Source organism: Perissodus microlepis, chromosome 7, assembly GCF_051167445.1.
Source record: "Perissodus microlepis isolate ML-2025 ecotype Zambia chromosome 7, ASM5116744v1, whole genome shotgun sequence".
Lineage (NCBI taxonomy): Eukaryota > Metazoa > Chordata > Actinopteri > Cichliformes > Cichlidae > Perissodus > Perissodus microlepis.
The window spans coordinates 48,060,800-48,080,250 of NC_140467.1; the positions used below are offsets into that span (position 1 = coordinate 48,060,800).

The 19,451-nt window shown below is 41.4% G+C and overlaps 1 protein-coding gene across 1 annotated transcript in view; it reads left to right on the forward strand.

Annotated features, from left to right (window-relative positions):
- col27a1a (collagen, type XXVII, alpha 1a) overlaps nucleotides 1–19,451 on the forward strand; it is a 66,503-nt gene that overhangs the window by 44,583 nt on the left and 2,469 nt on the right. The window contains exons 19-60 of the mRNA XM_084935570.1: nucleotides 1,101–1,154; nucleotides 1,240–1,293; nucleotides 2,082–2,135; nucleotides 2,292–2,336; nucleotides 4,119–4,172; nucleotides 4,294–4,338; nucleotides 4,423–4,476; nucleotides 4,568–4,621; nucleotides 6,618–6,671; nucleotides 7,319–7,372; nucleotides 10,961–11,014; nucleotides 11,220–11,264; nucleotides 11,702–11,746; nucleotides 11,937–11,990; nucleotides 13,031–13,084; nucleotides 13,420–13,473; nucleotides 13,582–13,635; nucleotides 13,756–13,809; nucleotides 13,918–14,025; nucleotides 14,108–14,161; nucleotides 14,264–14,371; nucleotides 14,468–14,521; nucleotides 14,621–14,674; nucleotides 14,867–14,923; nucleotides 15,032–15,085; nucleotides 15,165–15,218; nucleotides 15,317–15,370; nucleotides 15,955–16,008; nucleotides 16,207–16,314; nucleotides 16,532–16,639; nucleotides 16,761–16,868; nucleotides 16,972–17,025; nucleotides 17,729–17,791; nucleotides 17,867–17,920; nucleotides 18,006–18,041; nucleotides 18,168–18,185; nucleotides 18,297–18,332; nucleotides 18,433–18,459; nucleotides 18,556–18,606; nucleotides 18,689–18,857; nucleotides 18,942–19,051; nucleotides 19,153–19,371. Coding sequence (XP_084791696.1) covers nucleotides 1,101–1,154; nucleotides 1,240–1,293; nucleotides 2,082–2,135; nucleotides 2,292–2,336; nucleotides 4,119–4,172; nucleotides 4,294–4,338; nucleotides 4,423–4,476; nucleotides 4,568–4,621; nucleotides 6,618–6,671; nucleotides 7,319–7,372; nucleotides 10,961–11,014; nucleotides 11,220–11,264; nucleotides 11,702–11,746; nucleotides 11,937–11,990; nucleotides 13,031–13,084; nucleotides 13,420–13,473; nucleotides 13,582–13,635; nucleotides 13,756–13,809; nucleotides 13,918–14,025; nucleotides 14,108–14,161; nucleotides 14,264–14,371; nucleotides 14,468–14,521; nucleotides 14,621–14,674; nucleotides 14,867–14,923; nucleotides 15,032–15,085; nucleotides 15,165–15,218; nucleotides 15,317–15,370; nucleotides 15,955–16,008; nucleotides 16,207–16,314; nucleotides 16,532–16,639; nucleotides 16,761–16,868; nucleotides 16,972–17,025; nucleotides 17,729–17,791; nucleotides 17,867–17,920; nucleotides 18,006–18,041; nucleotides 18,168–18,185; nucleotides 18,297–18,332; nucleotides 18,433–18,459; nucleotides 18,556–18,606; nucleotides 18,689–18,857; nucleotides 18,942–19,051; nucleotides 19,153–19,371 — 2,748 coding nt within the window. The remainder of the gene's footprint in view (nucleotides 1–1,100; nucleotides 1,155–1,239; nucleotides 1,294–2,081; nucleotides 2,136–2,291; nucleotides 2,337–4,118; nucleotides 4,173–4,293; nucleotides 4,339–4,422; nucleotides 4,477–4,567; nucleotides 4,622–6,617; nucleotides 6,672–7,318; nucleotides 7,373–10,960; nucleotides 11,015–11,219; nucleotides 11,265–11,701; nucleotides 11,747–11,936; nucleotides 11,991–13,030; nucleotides 13,085–13,419; nucleotides 13,474–13,581; nucleotides 13,636–13,755; nucleotides 13,810–13,917; nucleotides 14,026–14,107; nucleotides 14,162–14,263; nucleotides 14,372–14,467; nucleotides 14,522–14,620; nucleotides 14,675–14,866; nucleotides 14,924–15,031; nucleotides 15,086–15,164; nucleotides 15,219–15,316; nucleotides 15,371–15,954; nucleotides 16,009–16,206; nucleotides 16,315–16,531; nucleotides 16,640–16,760; nucleotides 16,869–16,971; nucleotides 17,026–17,728; nucleotides 17,792–17,866; nucleotides 17,921–18,005; nucleotides 18,042–18,167; nucleotides 18,186–18,296; nucleotides 18,333–18,432; nucleotides 18,460–18,555; nucleotides 18,607–18,688; nucleotides 18,858–18,941; nucleotides 19,052–19,152; nucleotides 19,372–19,451) is intronic.

The following is a 19,451-nucleotide window of genomic DNA, read 5'->3' on the forward strand; positions in this document are numbered from 1 at the left end:
GACCCCTAGTCTGATCCCAGAAGGAGGCACAAACCTTTATAGGGTTGCATCAGATGTAAAAAATCTGCCAAATCAAACATGTGGAGCTACCCACTGTAGCGATCCCTTGTGACTAAGGGAGCAGCTGAAAGTAGCATTTCAGTCTCTCAGAAAGTTAAGTCCAGCTTTACTAACCACACCCAGGACTGATTATGCCAGACTTGCTGAATCAAGAAATCACTTAAACAGAACCTGTCTGACAAAGTTAAGTAGATCTTAAAAAGCAGCACATCATGCCACGATGTAAAGAAACATCTGAGAAACAAAGTCAGTTGGAAAAGGGTTCCAGTAAACCACGGTGAGTGCCATTATTCACAACTTGAAACAGTGGTGAAGCTTCCCAGGAGTGACCGCCCGATCAAAATTACTTCAAGAACACATCAACGACTCATTCAGGCCTCACTTGCCTCAATTAAGGTCAGAGGTCATGATTTGAAAATAAGAAAGCGACTAGTCAAAAATGGCATCTGTAAAAGAGAGGAGGAAACCACTGCTGACCAAAAAGACACACAAAGACTCGTTTCACATTTGCCATAAAACACCTTGATGAGCCGCAAGACTTTTGAGAAAATATTCTGTGGACTGACGAGACCAACTTTGAATTTTTTGGAAGCTTTGAGTCCCGTTACATCTGGTGTAAAACTAACACAGCATTTCATAAATAACACCATACCAACAATCAAACATGGTGGTGGTAGTGTGATGGTCAGCATTGCTGGTTCAGGACGTGGACAACTTGCTGAGACTTGATTGATCAGTGAGCAGTGCTTTCGTACCTGTTGAGCTCATTTCAAACATAACCTGCTCCAGAAAAAGTTAGGTCTTTTGCCTTGCCAATGCACCCCATTAATAAGTGAACCACATTCATAAAACAGACAAACAAGTGGTAACACTGAAGTTACATGGATAAGCCCAAATCCTGCTTCGTAGTACAGGACTCAGCTGCTGGCTGTCCCAAATGCACAGACATTTGCAAATGTCACTGATCCTCTCATCTCATTTTCAGCATGAGTTTTTATTTCTTATCACATCCAACTGTTTCAAGTCTTTCTGTTTTACAGGGAAAGCCAGGAGAGAAAGGTCCCGATGGTACCCCCGGACCTCCGGGCCCTGAGGTTTGTATTTACTCCTTTGTTGTTGCATTTGATGTCTGTATTTCACAGACAGACTAATAATCGATGCCCTTTTTAATCTTGATAGGGTTTTCCTGGTGACATGGGACCACCAGGAGAGAACGGCCTTGAAGGACCAAAGGTTAGTAAAATCATGATCTAAGCTAAGCAGTCCCTAAACTAACTCATGATTCAAAACAGGGACAGAACTTGGCTAGTGCTCCACAGCAACACTGGGAGACATACAGTGGCTCTTGAGCTAAATTATAACGCCAGCCCCCAAATATTCACATGATGATAATGTTGTTATATTTTTTTTTAAGTAATACCACTGCCTTTTTTTAGTTTTGAGCGTTACTTTTGCTTATACTTGATCATAAACTAAACATCATCTGGAGAAAGTTTCAGTAGATGATAGCATTTATTGGGGCGATCGTGGCTCAAGAGTTGGGAGTTCGCCTTGTAATCGGAAGGTTGCCGGTTCGAGCCCCGGCTTGGACAGTCTCGGTCGTTGTGTCCTTGGGTAAGACACTTCACCCGTTGCCTACTGGTGGTGGTCAGAGGGCCCGGTGGCGCCAGCCTCGCCTCTGTCAGTGCGCCCCAGGGTGGCTGCGGCTACAATGTAGCTTGCCATCACCAGTGTGTGAATGGGTGGATGACTGGTTGTGTAAAGCGCTTTGGGGTCCTTAGGGACTAAGTAAAAGTGCTATACAAATACAGACCAAGGAACTGTCCCATAACACCAGAGTCATGAGGATTCGTCCTCTGGGGCCCATTGTTGTCTGTCTCAAATTTTTATGGCTGTCCATCCAATCTAACTAACAGACCTATATCATTTTCCCCATAACAGTGCTGCTACTGTGGCTCAAAACACATATGTAAATGCTACAATTACTTTTACAATTGTTTTACTGTCTTTTACCCATCAAGGGAAAACCAGGGGCTAGAGGTTTACCAGGCCCACGAGGGATCCCTGGCTTGGAGGTAAGACTCTCAGACGCCACCCACATAAGAATGACCCCACTGTGCCTGACAGGCATTCAAAGATTTATGGCACAAGGAATTTTTTATTTTTTTGCTAAGGAACACTTAATGTCCCTAAACATAAGCCATGCTAAGATCAATATCCTCTGTTTCCAGGGAGACGAGGGCCCTATTGGACCACCGGGCCTAACAGGACTCGAGGTGAGTTATTGGTTAAACACCTGCTCTTATGAAAATAGAGGATACGAGAGAAAGATAGTCAGGTCTCATGTAGGCCATAAAACAAGACTCATTACTTTCCACCAGAGTATCGTAAATTAGAATAACACAATGTGTGCATGTTTGATCAGTGAAAAACAAGGGCTATAATTGCCTGTTTCTGTAGTTGTATCGTATAATTTAGCATGTTTGTCTAAATTGTATCCCATGCAGAAGCATCCTATTTCTATCTGTGGTAAGCTCCTCACCAAAGATAGAGGGAGGGGAAGGGACAGAGCTATCACTTAGACTGTGAAAAGCATTGCAATGTGAGGCTAAATTTGTCCCCAAGCTTGACAATCAACTAAATTAATACTTACTGTTTAAATTAGCGTGGTGTTTGCACCCCAGGGTTAAACTTTTACTACAGAGTAGACGGTAACCTAACCACAAAGACAGAAAGAGCTATACAAGATCAATATGTGGCTTGCTTTAAATCATGTGTTACTCCTTTTAATTCTCAGCCAGCTCCATCGTACGTATTTTAACTTCACTGCTTTAGCTTTATGCATGCGCAACATTTGCTGTGCCACAGTTAGAGATCATATGAACGGTGATAAAGTAGGCTCTCTTTGTGGGTTTTTCTTGCTTTGGACAAGTCAGAAGTCTTGTGTTCTGTGTCTTACACAGCCTCCTGTAGCCTCAGGAGATTTTACTCATGGTGCATGCAATTCTTGATCATGGCCACTAGGGGGCAATAATTGCCATCACCATGTTTATAGGTGGAACGATTTATAGGTGTCATAAAATGCTTGAAGACAGTAATGGGCCACTGCAGAAACATAAGATTTGTGATTGTGATTATTAAAATATTTTTGAAATGACTTAAATTTTTAAAAAATTATTTTCAGAATAAATATTTGGTCAAGCTTACGCTTCACAGCAAAACAAACTCAGATGCTACCTAAGTAATTGTCATCCCATCCTTTCTTCCACTCATCTGCACTTTCTTTCAGCCTAACTCCCTCCACACTCACCCTCCTCCCACCTGCTCGCCTGCATCAGACTCTAACCTCCTTTTTGTGCTCCTTCCGAGGGGAAGCGCCGTACGACTCCTCCGGGAGTTGTGATTGATCTCTGGCCAGGTGCCGCAGGTCCTCCTACTCCTCCACCTCATCAGCTAGCTGTCTTTCAGCTTCAGCACAGACTGACACTCTGCCTCGGTGTCACTGCATTAGCCTCTCTCTTTTTTATCCTCTCCCTCATCTTCTCATTTGCTCTTCATTTGTCTCTCTCTCTGCACAATGAATGATCTTCCTCTAATCTAAAAAAGATGATAAGAGGAATTCTCGGAAATCTGTAATTAACTGCAAGAATCTGCCTTCACCCTTTGTATCTTAGAGCCTTATCCAGTACTGCGTTGTAAAAGCAGCTGAGCAAACCTGAGTAAAACTTTGGTACCGTTGAGTCACCCCCCCCCCCCCCCCGAAACGTCCTTACCTTCACCCACCTTAACACCAGGAGTGACTGTCTGTGCAAGAAGAGCATTAGTCATTCTCTGACTTTTTTTACAGCTCGCCAAAATGTACTGTCAGCAATACCTGTAAACCGCACTGCATATGTACGTGCACGGTGAACCGACTGTTTCCCGCTTCTCTCCTCAAGCTGTCATCTCACAGGAAAAAGATCCTTTATCCTCGCTGAGAATCTGGGATTAACATTAATGATGCTTTCACTGGCAAGTGCATCCCTCATTATTCATCATCCTGTGCTAAAATCTTTCAGGGTAGAATGGGCAGGCAAGGATTCCCTGGGATACTCGGTACAGAGGGAGTTAAGGTGAAAAAAAACCCCACTTTTATTTATGTTTTTTTTTTTATTGCTTTTTTGGCAAAATATATTGAAGAACATTAAATTCATTATTCTAATCTTTTAAGTAATTGCATATTTCTCTCTGCAGGGAGAGCCCGGCATCACTGGAAAAGTTGGACCCATGGGAGAGAGAGTAAGAAACCCTTGGCGGCTTGGCTGCTTTTTACCAATTCATTCATTCAAACATCTATTAATTCATCCATTCAACATGTTTCAGGGCTTGGTGGGCTTCATTGGACCTGTGGGAGAGGCGGGACTGGCAGGAGAGAAGGTAATAATTTGCATTTTTTTTCCATGAATTTATTTCAATAGTCTTTACAAGATCACGTTGAAGAGAAAACACTGGACTTGTGCAATTTTAGGGAGATCGAGGGGAGATGGGCCTTCCTGGACCACCTGGAGAAAAGGGACCAACGGTAAGACAGAATGACAGCTAGAGTGTGGAGGGCTTTCACACTGAGAAAGAATGACGTTTGAGTCTGTTAAAACGTGACCTTAAGATTACATTTCCAAAGAAGGTATCTTGTCTTTGTTAAAAATCCTAAGAAATGGTCATTTTAGATTAAACTGTGTCTGTTATTCCCATGGGAATATAGTGCTGTGAGGGATTAAGCACACATGTACCACAAGAATATGACAGAATATGTTGTTGTTTTTTTCCTCAAAGCACAGCTCAGTCGTCACAGTTCAGGCAGCTTTAAACCCTGTATTCTAAGCAGTGGTTTGGCAATTGACAAGAGGGCTTTAACTGGAGAACAAAGCTTGTAATATTCATTCAAACAAAGGTGGAAATAATTCCAGTGAATCCGTTGTGATATTTTACCTCTGTGATGGTATTAATGGTCAGAAAAGTGCTGACAGTCCTGCTGGAAACTTTTCAAAAGAAAACACAAAAATAGAAAGAGGATATTGTTTTTTTTCGGACATCGCTTGATAATTTTTCTACCATCTGCAGGACCTCTGAGTAATTCCCTCAGTGTTGTGCACTTTCTTTTACCCCAGGGGTGTCAAACATACAGACCGCAGGCCAGAACAGGCCCGCCAAAGGAATCCAGTCTGAACCAATGTAGGATTTTGCAGAGTTTAAACGTTATTACAGTAGCCTTTCTTTATAATGACAGTGGAGTGAGACAGTCACTGGGGAAATGGCCGGTTTATTCATTTTCAGTGATTGTAGTCCATTATATTAAAAGAAAGGGTAACATTTAGAGATGTTTTGTTTTTTTTATAGTTTGTTATGCAATGGTTTCACTGGCCTGGCACGCTTGAGATCACATTGGTCTGTATGTGGCCCAGGAACTAAAATTAGTCTGACATCTCTGCTCAGTGGTTAGTACTGTCGCCTCAGGTCCTAAGTTCAAAATGCCATCGAAAATATCACAAGATAAACTCTCCCAAAGGGATTTGACTGAGGTGCCGGCTTAGAGCTCCACACAGTGGCTGCACGCTGCTCTGAATACTGAGGATGCGTTGAGCGTTGAGAGGAAGATCAATAAAGGATAACTTAGCTTAACCTGCTCTTTCAAACAGAGTTCGTCGACTCTTTATCGTGTAGGGTCTTTTACGGACTTGTCTAATGTATGCGACTTGCTGGAGTGGATAAGAATTTAGTCATCATTGTTGCTCAAGCAGAGAAGGTTTTCCTGCTGGCTGACAGCCAGTTAGATTTCTCAGAGGACTTCACCACACACACACATACTCACTCACAAGGAAGTTCTGTGTTGGCCAGCTACAAAACAGAAACAGACCCTCTGGAAAAGTCTGCATCATACAATGTGAGGGGAGCTGACCAGCAGACATCTATAGTCACTAACAGAGTGCTCATACTGTAGGCTTCTTTGTTTTATTCCTGCATGACATCAGAACCGCCTACTGTGCTATAAGTTTGTGTATTGGATAGATTTTTATTGCACTCGGCTGTCTTGAGTAGTTCTGACTGAAGTACTCCCCATTATATAGTTATGCTTTTACAAATGGCCTGGCCAAAAACGAGCTACTATAAAAAAAAAAAAAAAAAAAAAAAGAAGAAGAAGAGAGAAAAGCAGCCAAAAGTAGTATGTTTTCCTACATAAAATCATCACCTCATGCTGTCTATTTTCTTTCTGTTCCGCTTTCTCTTTCATCGTTACATAAAACGTATTTTCCAGCGGACAGAGCATTTCTCCAGATGTATGTTTGAACTACCAGTGAGGGTGTGAAAGACGGACAATTTATTGCTTCAAACACATCTCAGTGCAATTTGGAGAATGAGTTTGGCCTTTATGTCAACACCTTTCTGCTTAAATAAACTTATTTTGTAATAGGTGAAAGTGTCAGAATATCATCATTTTGTGTTGTTTTTGTGTTTTTTCCTGACGTGTATCAGTTGTAATCGATGTACTGAGTTTATGTTTATCTATGTTTGCACACCAGGGTCACCCGGGGGGACCGGGTGAGGCCGGACCTACTGGACCACAAGGAAGACCAGTAAGTCACCATCCTGCATATTTTGCACTTTCTTTTTACTCATTCATAGTTGTATATAATCCTCTCTAATCATAGTGATGACAGTGAGTGGTTACTAACAATAGTAAGTGTCTGTTTCATAGACATTTGAAATATTAATCAATTAACTTTTTCTTATTTTTTTTTAAAGTATTTTAATTTCATTCATTCGTAGATTATATTTTAAGTAATTTTAGTTACCCACATTCTGTAGGTTTCTCTGAGCATTATAAAACCTGGCAGCCTCCCGCCGAATGTGCATTACCCTCCTGTCAGTCAAAAGCCCAACACCTATAACCAATTAGAAGCTTCCCCTGCCCCCCGTTCTTTGCCGTGGCCGGCTTTGACAGAGCGGGCCAATCATTGGTTGAAGGCAGGGGCCACTGAGCCACCAAAACAAATATAAATATGGGGGATTTGGGGTGCAGCAGGACAGGATTCCAGAGCAGACCCTTTAATTGGTGTGAGTGACAGATCTAACAACAAACCCTATAGTGTGTTCCCGAGGTCAGGCTGCCCTGCAAGGTCAACAGCCAGGGGGCTCTGTGGTCTGTCAGTGTAAACCTTTGTTGTATCTCTGTCCCTCCCCCTTGTTTTCTCTTTATCCCCCATTTTCCTTTGTTTATCAGGGCCCTCCTGGAGCGACTGGGCCAACTGGTACCAGAGGGCCTAAAGGCTTGCGGGTAAGTCGAAAGGTTCACGTGAGTTTAGTTGGGTTTTTTTTTCTTTGCAGCTTAGGTGTTGACTGGCGTTCTGCAGTCACTGTGTCACAGATCCCAGCCTTGAGAACAGATCATAGACTTGGCAGAAGAGTGTGTATATACACCATTTTCTGTTTTGCGTATCCTCTGCTGTGTTTTTATAGGAGATCTGTGCTACTGCTTTCAGAGCTGTTTGGTGAATAAGGTGAAGTGATGTGTGGCGGGATCTGAGCTGATGTTATAGATGTCTTAAAGGACGCGGGTGCTTCTGCACACATATGCAGTTTCAAAGTTGAAGAATTAATGTTTCAGCCTTTTTGGGGGGGGGGGGAGCGAACTCATTATGAGCACTAGAAGAGCTCTGGTGATGTAAACCAAATGCTCTTTTCTTCATTCCATAGAAATGGAACAATAACTGGTGGTTATGAGAACGAGTCATTGTTAGTCCAACATCACTTCTGATGTGGTTGGAAAATGGGATCTGGCTTTTGTTGCTCATCTGGAAGCTGCTTGCAGATAAATATAGTAAACTGGGGAAGCAGGGTTTATGTTAATGATTAACTAAGATTGGATTGAATTATTCTGCTTTAATAGCAAACTGACACATCACTCGCAAATGCCACTGCTGAGGCTTTATAATACGACCCGTGACTAAGGGAGTAATTCCCCTGTAATTAAATAGAAATTCAATGGATTTTATTTGAAATTACACTAAAAACACTAGAATAAGTAACAATATTTAAGTACTGCATAAGCAATTATTAGTAGTGCGCAATTTCATGCTAAGTTTGCAGAAAAAGAAACAATATTTCATCATCTTACATCATGAACACGCTCTACTTATCATGGTGCAGGCCACATTATGGAGTGGATTAATCTTGCCTTTTTACATCGCTTTATTTAATATTCATTATGTTGATGTGTATGATGGATGTTGTCTTATTCTATAATTCCATTCTATTGTAACCATAAAATGATGGAGCAAAGGCTAACTTAATTTTTGTTCTTTCGCAATTACTGTGTAAGCAAAGCCTTCAAGCTTCCGGGCAGTTTGCAGGAAAGGAGACACTCCTGCGTGTTACATTATTTTACACTGCTTAGTACTCTAGAGGAAGTTAGAGCACCTGTGTTTTTTTTCTCTGTTACGACCTGTTTAACACTTCCCCAGTGTTGTGGCAACAAACTCTATGCAAATAGACTTCAGATAATTAGCAGACACAGATAATGCCAGTAACAACACTGCGATTTCTTCAATTTCAGCGTTGTGGGAACAATAAAACAATAAAACAACACATAAAACCCCAGAGTGCTTTCTTGAAAGACGATAACCAGGCAAACAGGGACTAAGACCTGAAATAGTATCTGGATAAATACCATCAAGAGAAATTTCAATCCTCGATAATTGATGTTGCTCATAAAATCTGACATCTGGAACACCATGAAGCAAATAAATTCTTGAAGTCCCACTTAAACATCTGCTTTCAGGTGCAATAATAATGAATTCTGAGTAAGATAATGAGGACAATTTCTACAATTATGTTTACAGTGAGTTTTACTTCACAGTTGTGAACGTACCTCAGTTTTAGCCTGTTTTTAGTTTGGGAACTTTTTACTGCTTTGGGTCCAATGAGCCAGCTGGAAAGTGGAGTAAAAAAAGCGTTGAGCTTCTTCATCTGAAGAATCTATGGGAGATGGGCCTGGCCACGCTCTAAAATCTCAAGTTGTGTTTTCAGTTATTACTAATGTCAGCAGCTTCCACTGCCAATAAATCTGCCTGCTGCTACATGACTTAGTACAGTGGGTCTTCCAAGACTAGAACCTGAGCGTTGCAAGCCAGGAGTTACTCTCTCACAGACTCTGTTAGCAGCTGTGATCTTATGTGTGCGACCGCAGACGCTCATATCTCACCCCCGCTGTCTAAATGCGCACAAGCTCAGTCCCAGCAACAGTTTTTAAAATAAAAAGCTTTTAGTGTATTCAGCATTCACCACGTTTACTGAAGCAAGTAAACACAAACTGATTGGCACGATAAAGTCCGAGCTGACACAAGCAATTTAATGTTCCCGTTGGACAGAAGAAAATGAAGTAAGGCTGTTTTGTAACAGCTCTGTATCAAAGACTTTGTCACGCTTGGATAAAGCATCTTAGTGTGAAATGAGACTGCATACAACTACCATTTGAACAGCATATGTGTTTTAGATTTTCCCTACTTGGATTGAAGCACGAGGCCTTGTGAACTGTGACATCTGGCTCTGCTGAGACTGTTTTCTGACATGCATATATTGTGGAAACACAAAAAGAGGGAGATAAAACTGCACGCCAACATCAGCCTATAGGGCGTTAGTGCCACTGCTGTCGTTTTCTGTGTCTGTTTTTATTTTCTAGTTTAAAAAAAGAAGAAAAACTCCAGTAAAACTTGCAGATGTCAGCCACAAGGAGTCACCCAATCACGTTTTGTGTCTAATAACTCCTCATGACTTCTAATCACTAGAAATCCTCTGCTAATGTTTTCCATACTGAAGAGTCATCTCATCATCCCTCCCTCTTGGCACCATCCAAGACGGCCAGTTCATATAGATGCTGACTCTTTTGATGTGGTTAATCAAGTTTTAGGCATAAATATGTTTTCTTTGCCTAGATAGAATAAAATATTTTCCGTACATGTCAGCTAATTAGTCTATGTAAACGTAACCAGTGGGTAGCAGGTACCTCAGACAGGAATGTTAATGAGCAGTGCTCATCCAGCTCCATGTATAATAGGCTTATAGCACTTCAGCTAGCGTTGTTCTGCATGGGCCAAACTCCCACTGTGCCCAGTCATCAATCACTCTCACAACAGGGCCTCCTTTGTGGGGCTGTCATGTTACAGGCTTTTTGATTTCCACTCTAAAATATTTCAATTATCCTGAGAAAGGGGCAGTTAAACGCTCACTCTTTATAGCCACCGAGATCCGATCAGATCCGACTGACCCGTGTGGTGTCACACAGTCACAGTCAGTGAGCATCTTCTTGATGTTAGTGAGCCAGTATTTTCCACAGCGCTGACAACAGATATGGTCTGGATGCAGGTGCAGAGCAGATGGACTGCGCTGGTATACTGCCTGGTTCCTATTTATTTTCACTACTCACAGGACTAGCAGGCCTTTTAGTGGATTTACAATGATTATCTTTGACAGGTGGATACAAGTAAAATAAAGAGACAGCTGTTCTAAAAATGTGTGTGTTTAAGTGTGAGCAGTATGCATATGTGCATGCCCTGACTTGTAATTGAAATAATGCGTCTTATAGATGAGTTACCCTCAGTGCCATCAGTGAGAATATACAGCAAAGTAGCTAGTTTTACATGAAGGCTCTGTGCACATGTACATACATTAACTATAAGCACACAGATATATTTATTTTTGATATTTCCCTGATAAATGCAGGCCACTGTAACCCTCATGTGGCCTCTAGCATGTGGGCAGTGTTGGTGTCAAAGTGTACAGAGATGTTTGTTTACAGTATGTTGTGGCTTTCTGGCAGTATTACAGTGACCTCTGTTGGTGAAGTGACAGCTGTCTTGTGTTTCAGGGAGCGAAAGGGCCTGACGGTCCAGCTGGAGAGATTGGATTAGAGGGCAAGAAGGTAAGGACGCTGGGATATACTTTTATCAAATCACGCAGACACAGTTCAGAAAAAAAGCATATAAGAGAACAAAATTGCTAAATAAGCAACGATCAGCACAAAAAATAGCTACACATCTTCTTTTTTCCATTCTGAAACCTGGAAATATGAAATAAACTGATGTGTCTGGACAGTTGCTAGTGCTCATCCTTCTTCCTTTCTGCAGGGTCCTGATGGTCCTCCAGGAAAATTAGGTTTCCCTGGACCGCAGGTAAAGCTCCTGCGGTACCTTTCTGATTTTCCACTTCTTCCTCTCATGTACTTTTTTGGTGCTTATGTTCCTCCCGAGGAGTGAGACGTCAGCATAATTTAGAGGACATACATGATACCGACAGTGTGGAGACCCACAGTCTGTGGCCTAGATTTACATATATGACAACTTATTGTTCATTTTATTTGATTTTTTTGTTTTGAGACTTTGAGACTTATCTGAGCAGCTGTTGCAGTACCTTGTAGTGAACTTAATTTATAGTGATGGTTGTAAATGCAACATCAGTGCAAGGAATCAGTGTAATAGATTTCACAAAGATACACTTGTTTGTATGGATAGACAGGCAAATAACATATTGTATGTGTTATTACATCATAAGTTTATAAATATGCACTGTTGAACCATTTTGTTTTAATTCTTTTTTTATGTCTTTCCAGGGAAAGCAAGGAGAACCAGGAGAAACCGGACCTAAAGGATTTTCTGTAAGTTCATTATAATCATACATGTGAATGTTGAACAAATACAACTGAGGAAGATTAGATGAAGTCATGAAACTCCACTCTCTCTATTTTATAGTTGCTGATGTCATTTTCTGAATATACTGTATCTGACATCACACCTGAAATACAGTGCCATTCTTTTGATTTTTAAATGTGATTTTTCAATTTTCAGGGTATCCAGGGGCCTTCTGGATCTCCAGGGGACAAGGGAATAGCGGGCGAGCCAGTATGAACCTCTTCCATCTTCTCAAATATGTCTCTTGTATTCCTTCATCATCTTTATACCTTTCCTGTTTTGATATCTCCGACCATCCACAGTCTCTTTCCTTCCTTTTCAGTCTTTTGCCATATTTTCATTGCAGCTCATCAAACTTCCTCTCCCTTCTTCTGAGAGTTTTAATATTAATAATTCTTTTTGGTAGAGTAGTTCACTCTGCCCAGCCCTGTTAGCTCCCATACGCCAGGAGGTAGTTTATGAGACATTTTTGAGTGCCTATTAAAAATATATTCGCCTGTATTAAATGTTTCCTCTGGCGCAGCCAGAGAATTGTCTCATTCTTTGCACATCTGTTCTGTAGTGACAAAAAACAAGATTGATCTTTGAAAAAGAAACTCCGCATTTATAGAAGCGCTAAACTGCTGAACTTGCAGGGAAGTAGACGTGATTGCTATTGCTATAATAGATCCAGTCTTTACTTTAAAAGATTTGCTCTCCTTCTTGCGGCTTTGTTTTATTGAACAGCGGGACAGGCAGAGCACAAATAGAGGCTCAGAAATGTGTCTGTTTGCATGCATACTGACTTTCCCGCAGCAGCATTGGAGACCCCATCCCTCTTTGTTTTCATTAATATGACAGAGTTACAGGCTGATATTCTCCTGTTTCCTGTTTAAGTAGAAAATTGATCACTAACATAATTTCTCTTGCTGTATACTTCACAGAGCAGAGAAAAATCGTATTTTCCATTCATTCTTCATAATTATGTTTCTTGTGCTGCAGTCTTGTAGCTAGAAGGTCTGCAATGTACCCTGACATTATTTATGAAGTTTTTGTGCCAAAGCATCAGCATTTAAGAAGCTGGATCAGTGACACAATTAGTCTTTGCATTCAGAGCCAAACTGGGTACTGCAAGCTTGCTGATTTATCTGCCACTGGCAAACTCACAGTAAACATCAGCCAGAGGTTCCTTTTTCTTTTTCTTTCTGTGCACATGACAATCTAGTTGATTTTAATTAGGCTGAAACATCTCTATTTCTCTTGTCATTTAGGGACCGGCAGGGCCACGTGGGACTATCGGACCTTTGGGAGAGACTGGTCAAAAGGTGAGAGACCTCGCTTACAGACAAGTGTGGATTCATATTCCACATGCAAAAGGTCACGCTATTTATTTGCATGCACAAAAAGGGTGTTGTGAAAACTAAATGAATAAATATGTGGCATCTGTTCCTCATCCTACCCCAGTAGATCAATAATGCTCTCTAATTTAACTAATCTGTCCGATTTAATCAGTCAGCTACATAACAAAGGGTTTTTTTTTTCCCCTCTCTCTCGCCTCTCTCTTTTGCCAATACATACACAAAAGTTGAGATATTATTCATATGAAATGTCAAAGAGTCATCTGCTGTTTTCCTCTTTTCATCTTCTGTGTATTTTCAAGGGTCCTCCAGGAAAAGTGGGTGAACCAGGACTGCCAGGGGAGCCAGGGGAGAAGGTGAGAGAATAATATTGTTGTAGTTTTAGCTGGGCATGCTCTATGTTTTTACTCTGTAGTGGTAAACAGGATATCAAAGTTTAAGAGCTATCTGTGTTTATGTGTCAGGGAGCCATTGGACTTCCTGGGAATATCGGAGAGCAGGGACTAATAGGACAGCGGGTATGTTTATCTGAATTATGCTGTACAGTCTTCTTTGTTCTTGTTTCTTTCATAAGCATAATATATTTATATATTTGTGTGTGTGTGTGTGTGTGTGTGTGTGTGTGTGTGTGTGTGCAGGGAGAGCCAGGTCTAGAGGGAGAAGCTGGTCCGGCTGGTCCTGATGGAACCAAGGTGAGATGTTTTTTCCCTTTCGTGATGTAACTGTCCTCCATGCTGTATTCCAAACCACAGCATTAGTTTTGGTGTGTAAGAGTGCCGCTGTCCATCGTGCACCTTCAGGGGGAAAAAGGTGACATGGGTCAGGAGGGTGACAAAGGAGAAAAAGGTGAAACCGGACAAAAGGGAAAGGAGGGCCCACCTGGAAGTGCTGGATTCACTGGTGTCAGGGTAAGTCACCTGTCTTTCTTTTAAAATTCATACACACACGCACAGACTTTTAAACCTCACTCTAAACCTTTTCTCATGGTAGGGTCCAGAAGGGAAGCCTGGCAAAATTGGGGAACAAGGCAAACCAGGGTCAAAGGTGCTAGCATCAAATAACCTAACAAGTATTCACAAATAATAACAAATACACAAATGCTGTGTGCTCAGGTATATTCTAACTCTTCTTATCCTGTACGTTTAGGGTGCCAAAGGTAATCAAGGTCACCTCGGGGAGACTGGGTCAGTGGGGAAGACTGGACCGCCAGGTTTTGTTGGGCCAAAGGGTTCCAGAGGAACTATTGGTCATGTGGTAAGGTGGAATAGTAATGATGTAAATCACAAGCACTTTGCGTAATAATCCTTTAATAGATAAAACAATTGAAGATGCAACACTTGTATTCTATAGGGAGCTCCCGGTCGAATGGGTCAACAGGGGGAGCCTGGTCTTGCAGGTTATGAGGTAAGATTGTTTTGTTAAGGTTATACAACAGAGTCAACACAATGAAGCATTTGTTATAGTTAGTTTAGATAATATGACTTTTTGCGACTTTCTTTGCAGGGCCATCAGGGACCTCAAGGCCCCATAGGGCCTCAGGGACCAGAAGGTGAAAAGGTACGCATTGCTCACTTTACGTGGCGTGTTTCTCTTACTCTTTCACTGTATCATAGGCCAAATCCTTATTGTGCCCCTGGAATAAGCTGAATATGTAACACTCAGGGGGCATTTCAAAAAAGCTTAAATCATCAAGAAAGTTTGTATTACTCGAAAACATTTGGGTAAAATTTTTCTTACTTTTATGCTTAGGGCGAACAAGGGGATGATGGGAAGGTAGAGGGTCCTCCTGGTCCTCCGGGTGACATGGTAAGTCACACCCAACTTACTTTCCTTTCTCTTTCTCGTGTTTGTCTTTTATACAGTTGCAGAAATCGTGTCATTTTCAGTTTATTAATAGACTTTGTATCTTATCAGGGACCTCCAGGGGACAGAGGAGAAAGAGGGGAGCCAGGAGATCCTGGGTACAAAGTGAGGACCGTCCTTCCACTTGATTTTTTATAATATTAATTTGTGATTATCTGTTTTATAATCTGTTGTTATGTTTTAGGGGCAAATTGGTGTGGATGGTGAGCGAGGTAGACCCGGTGCTCCCGGACTGCCAGTAAGTGCCAAAACTTGTGATTTTCAGACATACAAACACCAGGGACAGTCACCTGGTTTGTCTTTACATGCTTTCATTAACACAATTGTCAATTTCAGGGACATCCTGGACCTCAAGGACAGCAAGGACCCAAAGGGGGCAAAGGAGATCAAGTAAGGATGGGAAACAAAAATGATGATGTGTGTGGGGTTCAAGGTTCTCAGCGATATGTTACAGTTGGTCTACAGCTTGGGAAATGGTCCAGTCTGCATAATGGGTCCTTTGACATACAAAGCTAATATAAAATGCAACTATCAATGTACAATTTTTAAATGACATATTTGTAACATTTTGGCACTTTGGTGTAGGGAGGTGGTAGGATGGAGTACTTACTCCATTACTGGAATAAATAATGTGAACAGTTTTGCTAATAAAAACATTTATAGGATGCTAGTTCAGTGCATAAAAAGTAATTACCTCATATAAATGTGCATCATATTAACTCTATTTATATAGAGACATAAATAGCTGCAAAAGGATCAGCAGGTTTCTGCAAAAGTTGAAAAATGAGCTGATGTTGTGCATGATCAGAAAAATTTACCAAAGAGTACAGCACTGTGTAATGTGGGCTAACAACAAAAGATCATCCCAGTAAGCATTTAATATTACCAGAGATGTGTTTTAAAAATGTCAGTACACACCTTTAATAATCAATACCTGTTCAGTAACTGCACACTTTCTATCTCTCATTCTTAAGGGTCAGAAAGGCAAACAGGGTCAGCCAGGACCAAAAGGAGCCAGAGGACCAGAAGTAAGTGACTTGTTTTCATACACCCACAGCAGGTTCATTTAGTGTTTAATTAAAAAGAAACGTTTTCGCAAATTATCTGTCTAGAAAAAATGTGTTTTCGGCAAAATGAATTGTCTTCATTGTCAAGTAAAATGAGTTTAAATTATGCATTTCACAGGATTTGCTGTAGTTATTTGATGAGCCTGCTCTGCTCTGTAGGGTGTAGGTGGTCCTCCTGGTCCTAGAGGTGTGGTGGGCCGAGAAGGTCAGGAGGGTGTACCCGGGGTGGATGGAGTCCCAGGAAAAGATGGCAGTAAAGGAATCCCGGTGAGATGATCAAGGAAATCATATTATTCATTTCATTAGTGGCCATTAAATCCTGTTTCCAACCAGGGAATGCGTTTCACAGATGCGACACAGCCTGATGAATTTGCTTTTGAATTTTGTCTTCTTAATGCCACTATCAGGACAAAACCTTGTTTATTTTATCAGCTCAGTTAAACATGTTCTTCTTCCTCATTTTACCTTCTAAAAATGAATCTAGGGAGAGCATGGTGACGATGGGGAGGCTGGTCTTCCTGGAAAAGCTGGCTTGCGTGGTAAAACTGGCGTTCCAGGACTCCCAGGAGATCAGGGAGATTTTGGACCAAAGGTAGGAGGGATGTTCTTTTCAATTAGCAATAGCTACCTCATATAAGGAATATACTAGTACAATATACTATACTAGTACAGTATGACAGCCTTAATAAAAATGCAGTCATTCATCCATTCAGGGTGAGCGGGGTCTTCCGGGTCAGAGTGGACCTCCCGGAAAAAGAGGCTTCAAAGGTGGAATGGGATTGCCAGGGCCACAGGGCGACAAAGGACCTAAAGGACAACCTGTGAGTGTCAGCAACAGATACAGTAGTATGCATAACAAGGAGTGGATGTTGAGTTATATTTAATTTTCCTTTTAAATTAATTCTTCATTAAATTCTCACTCAGGGTGACACAGGAGAGTCGGGTTTTCCAGGAGTTCTGGGAGTTTTTGGACCAAGGGTAAGTGTACAACAAAACACTAATAAAATTTTCCACACATATTTGAGGCAGTTCATTTACAGTACACAGTCATTATTATCTAGATCAGGACAGAATAGTGCAGGTAACTTAGACAACACGTGACAATGACATTGATTAAGACAGGAAAAGAACGAAAAGGAGGAGCTCAGATGGGGGTGGGTTACAAAGCGGCTTGCAGTTGCACAGCAAATGCAAACTCAAGCAGCATAAACAGTACTCACTTTATGATAATTCCTAATTGAAATCATTGAAGGGTAAGCCATCATCTGATCTGCCAGGACTTCAGCTGAACTTGACTTGGTGCCCTGTGTGAACTAACACTACACTTGATTTGTTGTTCAGGTCTAGACCAGATGTTTCAACTCCTGGCCCTGACTAAGCTGAAATTGTTGGTGCTTGCACAAGTTTGTGTTGTGTACTATTATAAACCTATAAATCACATTTTATACAAACATCAAATAAACTAATGTCAGCTGATGTGTGACTAATCATGTGACATGGCGGGGAAGACCACTATAGCTCATTTTTCCTAAATTCAATTCAATATTGAAGCCATCAGAGCTTATCCAGTGTTCCGAGATGAAGCAAAATCTATAGTCAGAGATAGGTTAGTGTAAACATATGTTTTAGGCCAAACTGACAAAGTGTGTAATGGCTGTGTGTAAATATGTATCACTTTCAGGGGCCTCCAGGAGACTTTGGGCCAAAGGGCATAAGAGGGCCAAAAGGGCCCCAAGGATCAGTGGTAAGTAACGTGATGATTTAGATCATTCTGATAAAAAGCTCTGGAATGCTCATTCTTTTTTTTTTTCTCCTTTAGGGTAGACGAGGAATTGTTGGTCCCGTAGGAATTATTGGTCCCAATGGAAGAGCAGTACGTTTTGTACATGACAGAAGCTTTGACATTTCTCTGCACTGATGTCTTTCAGCATACTCACTGGTTTATGTACACTTTACAGGGTCCTCGAGGAAAGAAAGGCAATCGTGGCGAGACTGTGAGTTTTCTTTGTCTTTTATCATATCTATCACTTGTTTTTTCCCATTTGTTTACATTAAGAGTGCAAAAAGCAGAGTTGATGGCAAAATTCTGGCTAAAAATATGTTTTTCTCTCTCTGAACAGGGAGCTCAAGGTCCAAGGGTATGTTTGCACAGCATCGTCTTTCCCTCCTGTTACAATGGATTTTAATTTTACTGTGGTGACTTGAATGACAAAAAGTTAATATAGAAATTATGTTCTCTTCCCTGTTAGGGATCTCCTGGACCTCGTGGACCACCTGGACATCCAGTAAGTTTTTTTTTCCCTCAGCGTTTAACCAAATATTATTTTCCAGCTTGCATGACACATGCAAGCCTAATGCCTAATGCCTGTTTTTTATTTCCTTTAGGGTCCTCCAGGTGTCCCTCTGTCATTTGTAAGACATGTTATACTTGCTGGTTTCATTACACCCGATATGTGTTAGAAGATACAATGTCACTGATTAAATTCAAACTGGGTTTTTTTGATGTAGAAAGAAGATGGTGTATTGTTTATGGATTTTCCCACCCCACTCAGGACTGAGGTTAGTGGAAAATGCTGATAGTGTTTCCCCATTGTTATACTTTATAATCTGTTGACAACTTAAAAGACTCTTGTGTTTTTAGAATAAGCCTGTGATGGACCTGCCGATGCTGGACCAAGGTGCAGAGATCTTCAAGACCCTCCACTACCTCAGTAACCTGATCCAGAGCCTGAAGAACCCACTGGGCACTCGGACCAACCCTGCCCGTATCTGCAGGGACCTGCACAGCTGTGAACAGAAGTTAAATGATGGTGAGAATGGTGTGCACGGCACAGAGGGTGAACAGTTTTGTGTATAGATAGTCGAATGATCCTAAAACATGTTTTTATTTTCAGGCACGTACTGGATTGACCCCAACCTGGGTTGCATGTCAGACACAATAGAAGTCACCTGCAACTTTACCGGAGGTGGACAGACTTGCCTGAAACCATTAACAGTGTCCAAAGTATGCATGAGATAGTGATATCCCCCAGTTTCCACAAAATTATAAAATCTTTATAAAGGTTACACATAAAATAAACTTGTTAACCATCTCCTTTTCTCTAGCCAACAGTCAGTGTTGGTCGTGTTCAGATGAACTTCCTCCACCTGCTGAGCTCAGAGGCTGTGCAGCACATCATTATCCACTGCCTGGATGTCTCTATTTGGAGGTCAGCTGAGGATCAGCCTGTTGAACAGGGGTCTGTGAAATTCAAGGCCTGGAGTGGGGAGGTGTTTGAGGTGGGAGGAGAGCTGGAGCCAGAAGTCTTGGAGGATTCCTGCTGGGTAAGACTGAGATCCAGTTATCTTGTTTATTACATGTTATATCATTACTGAATTTCAAGCATTCAAAGCATACCAAAAAC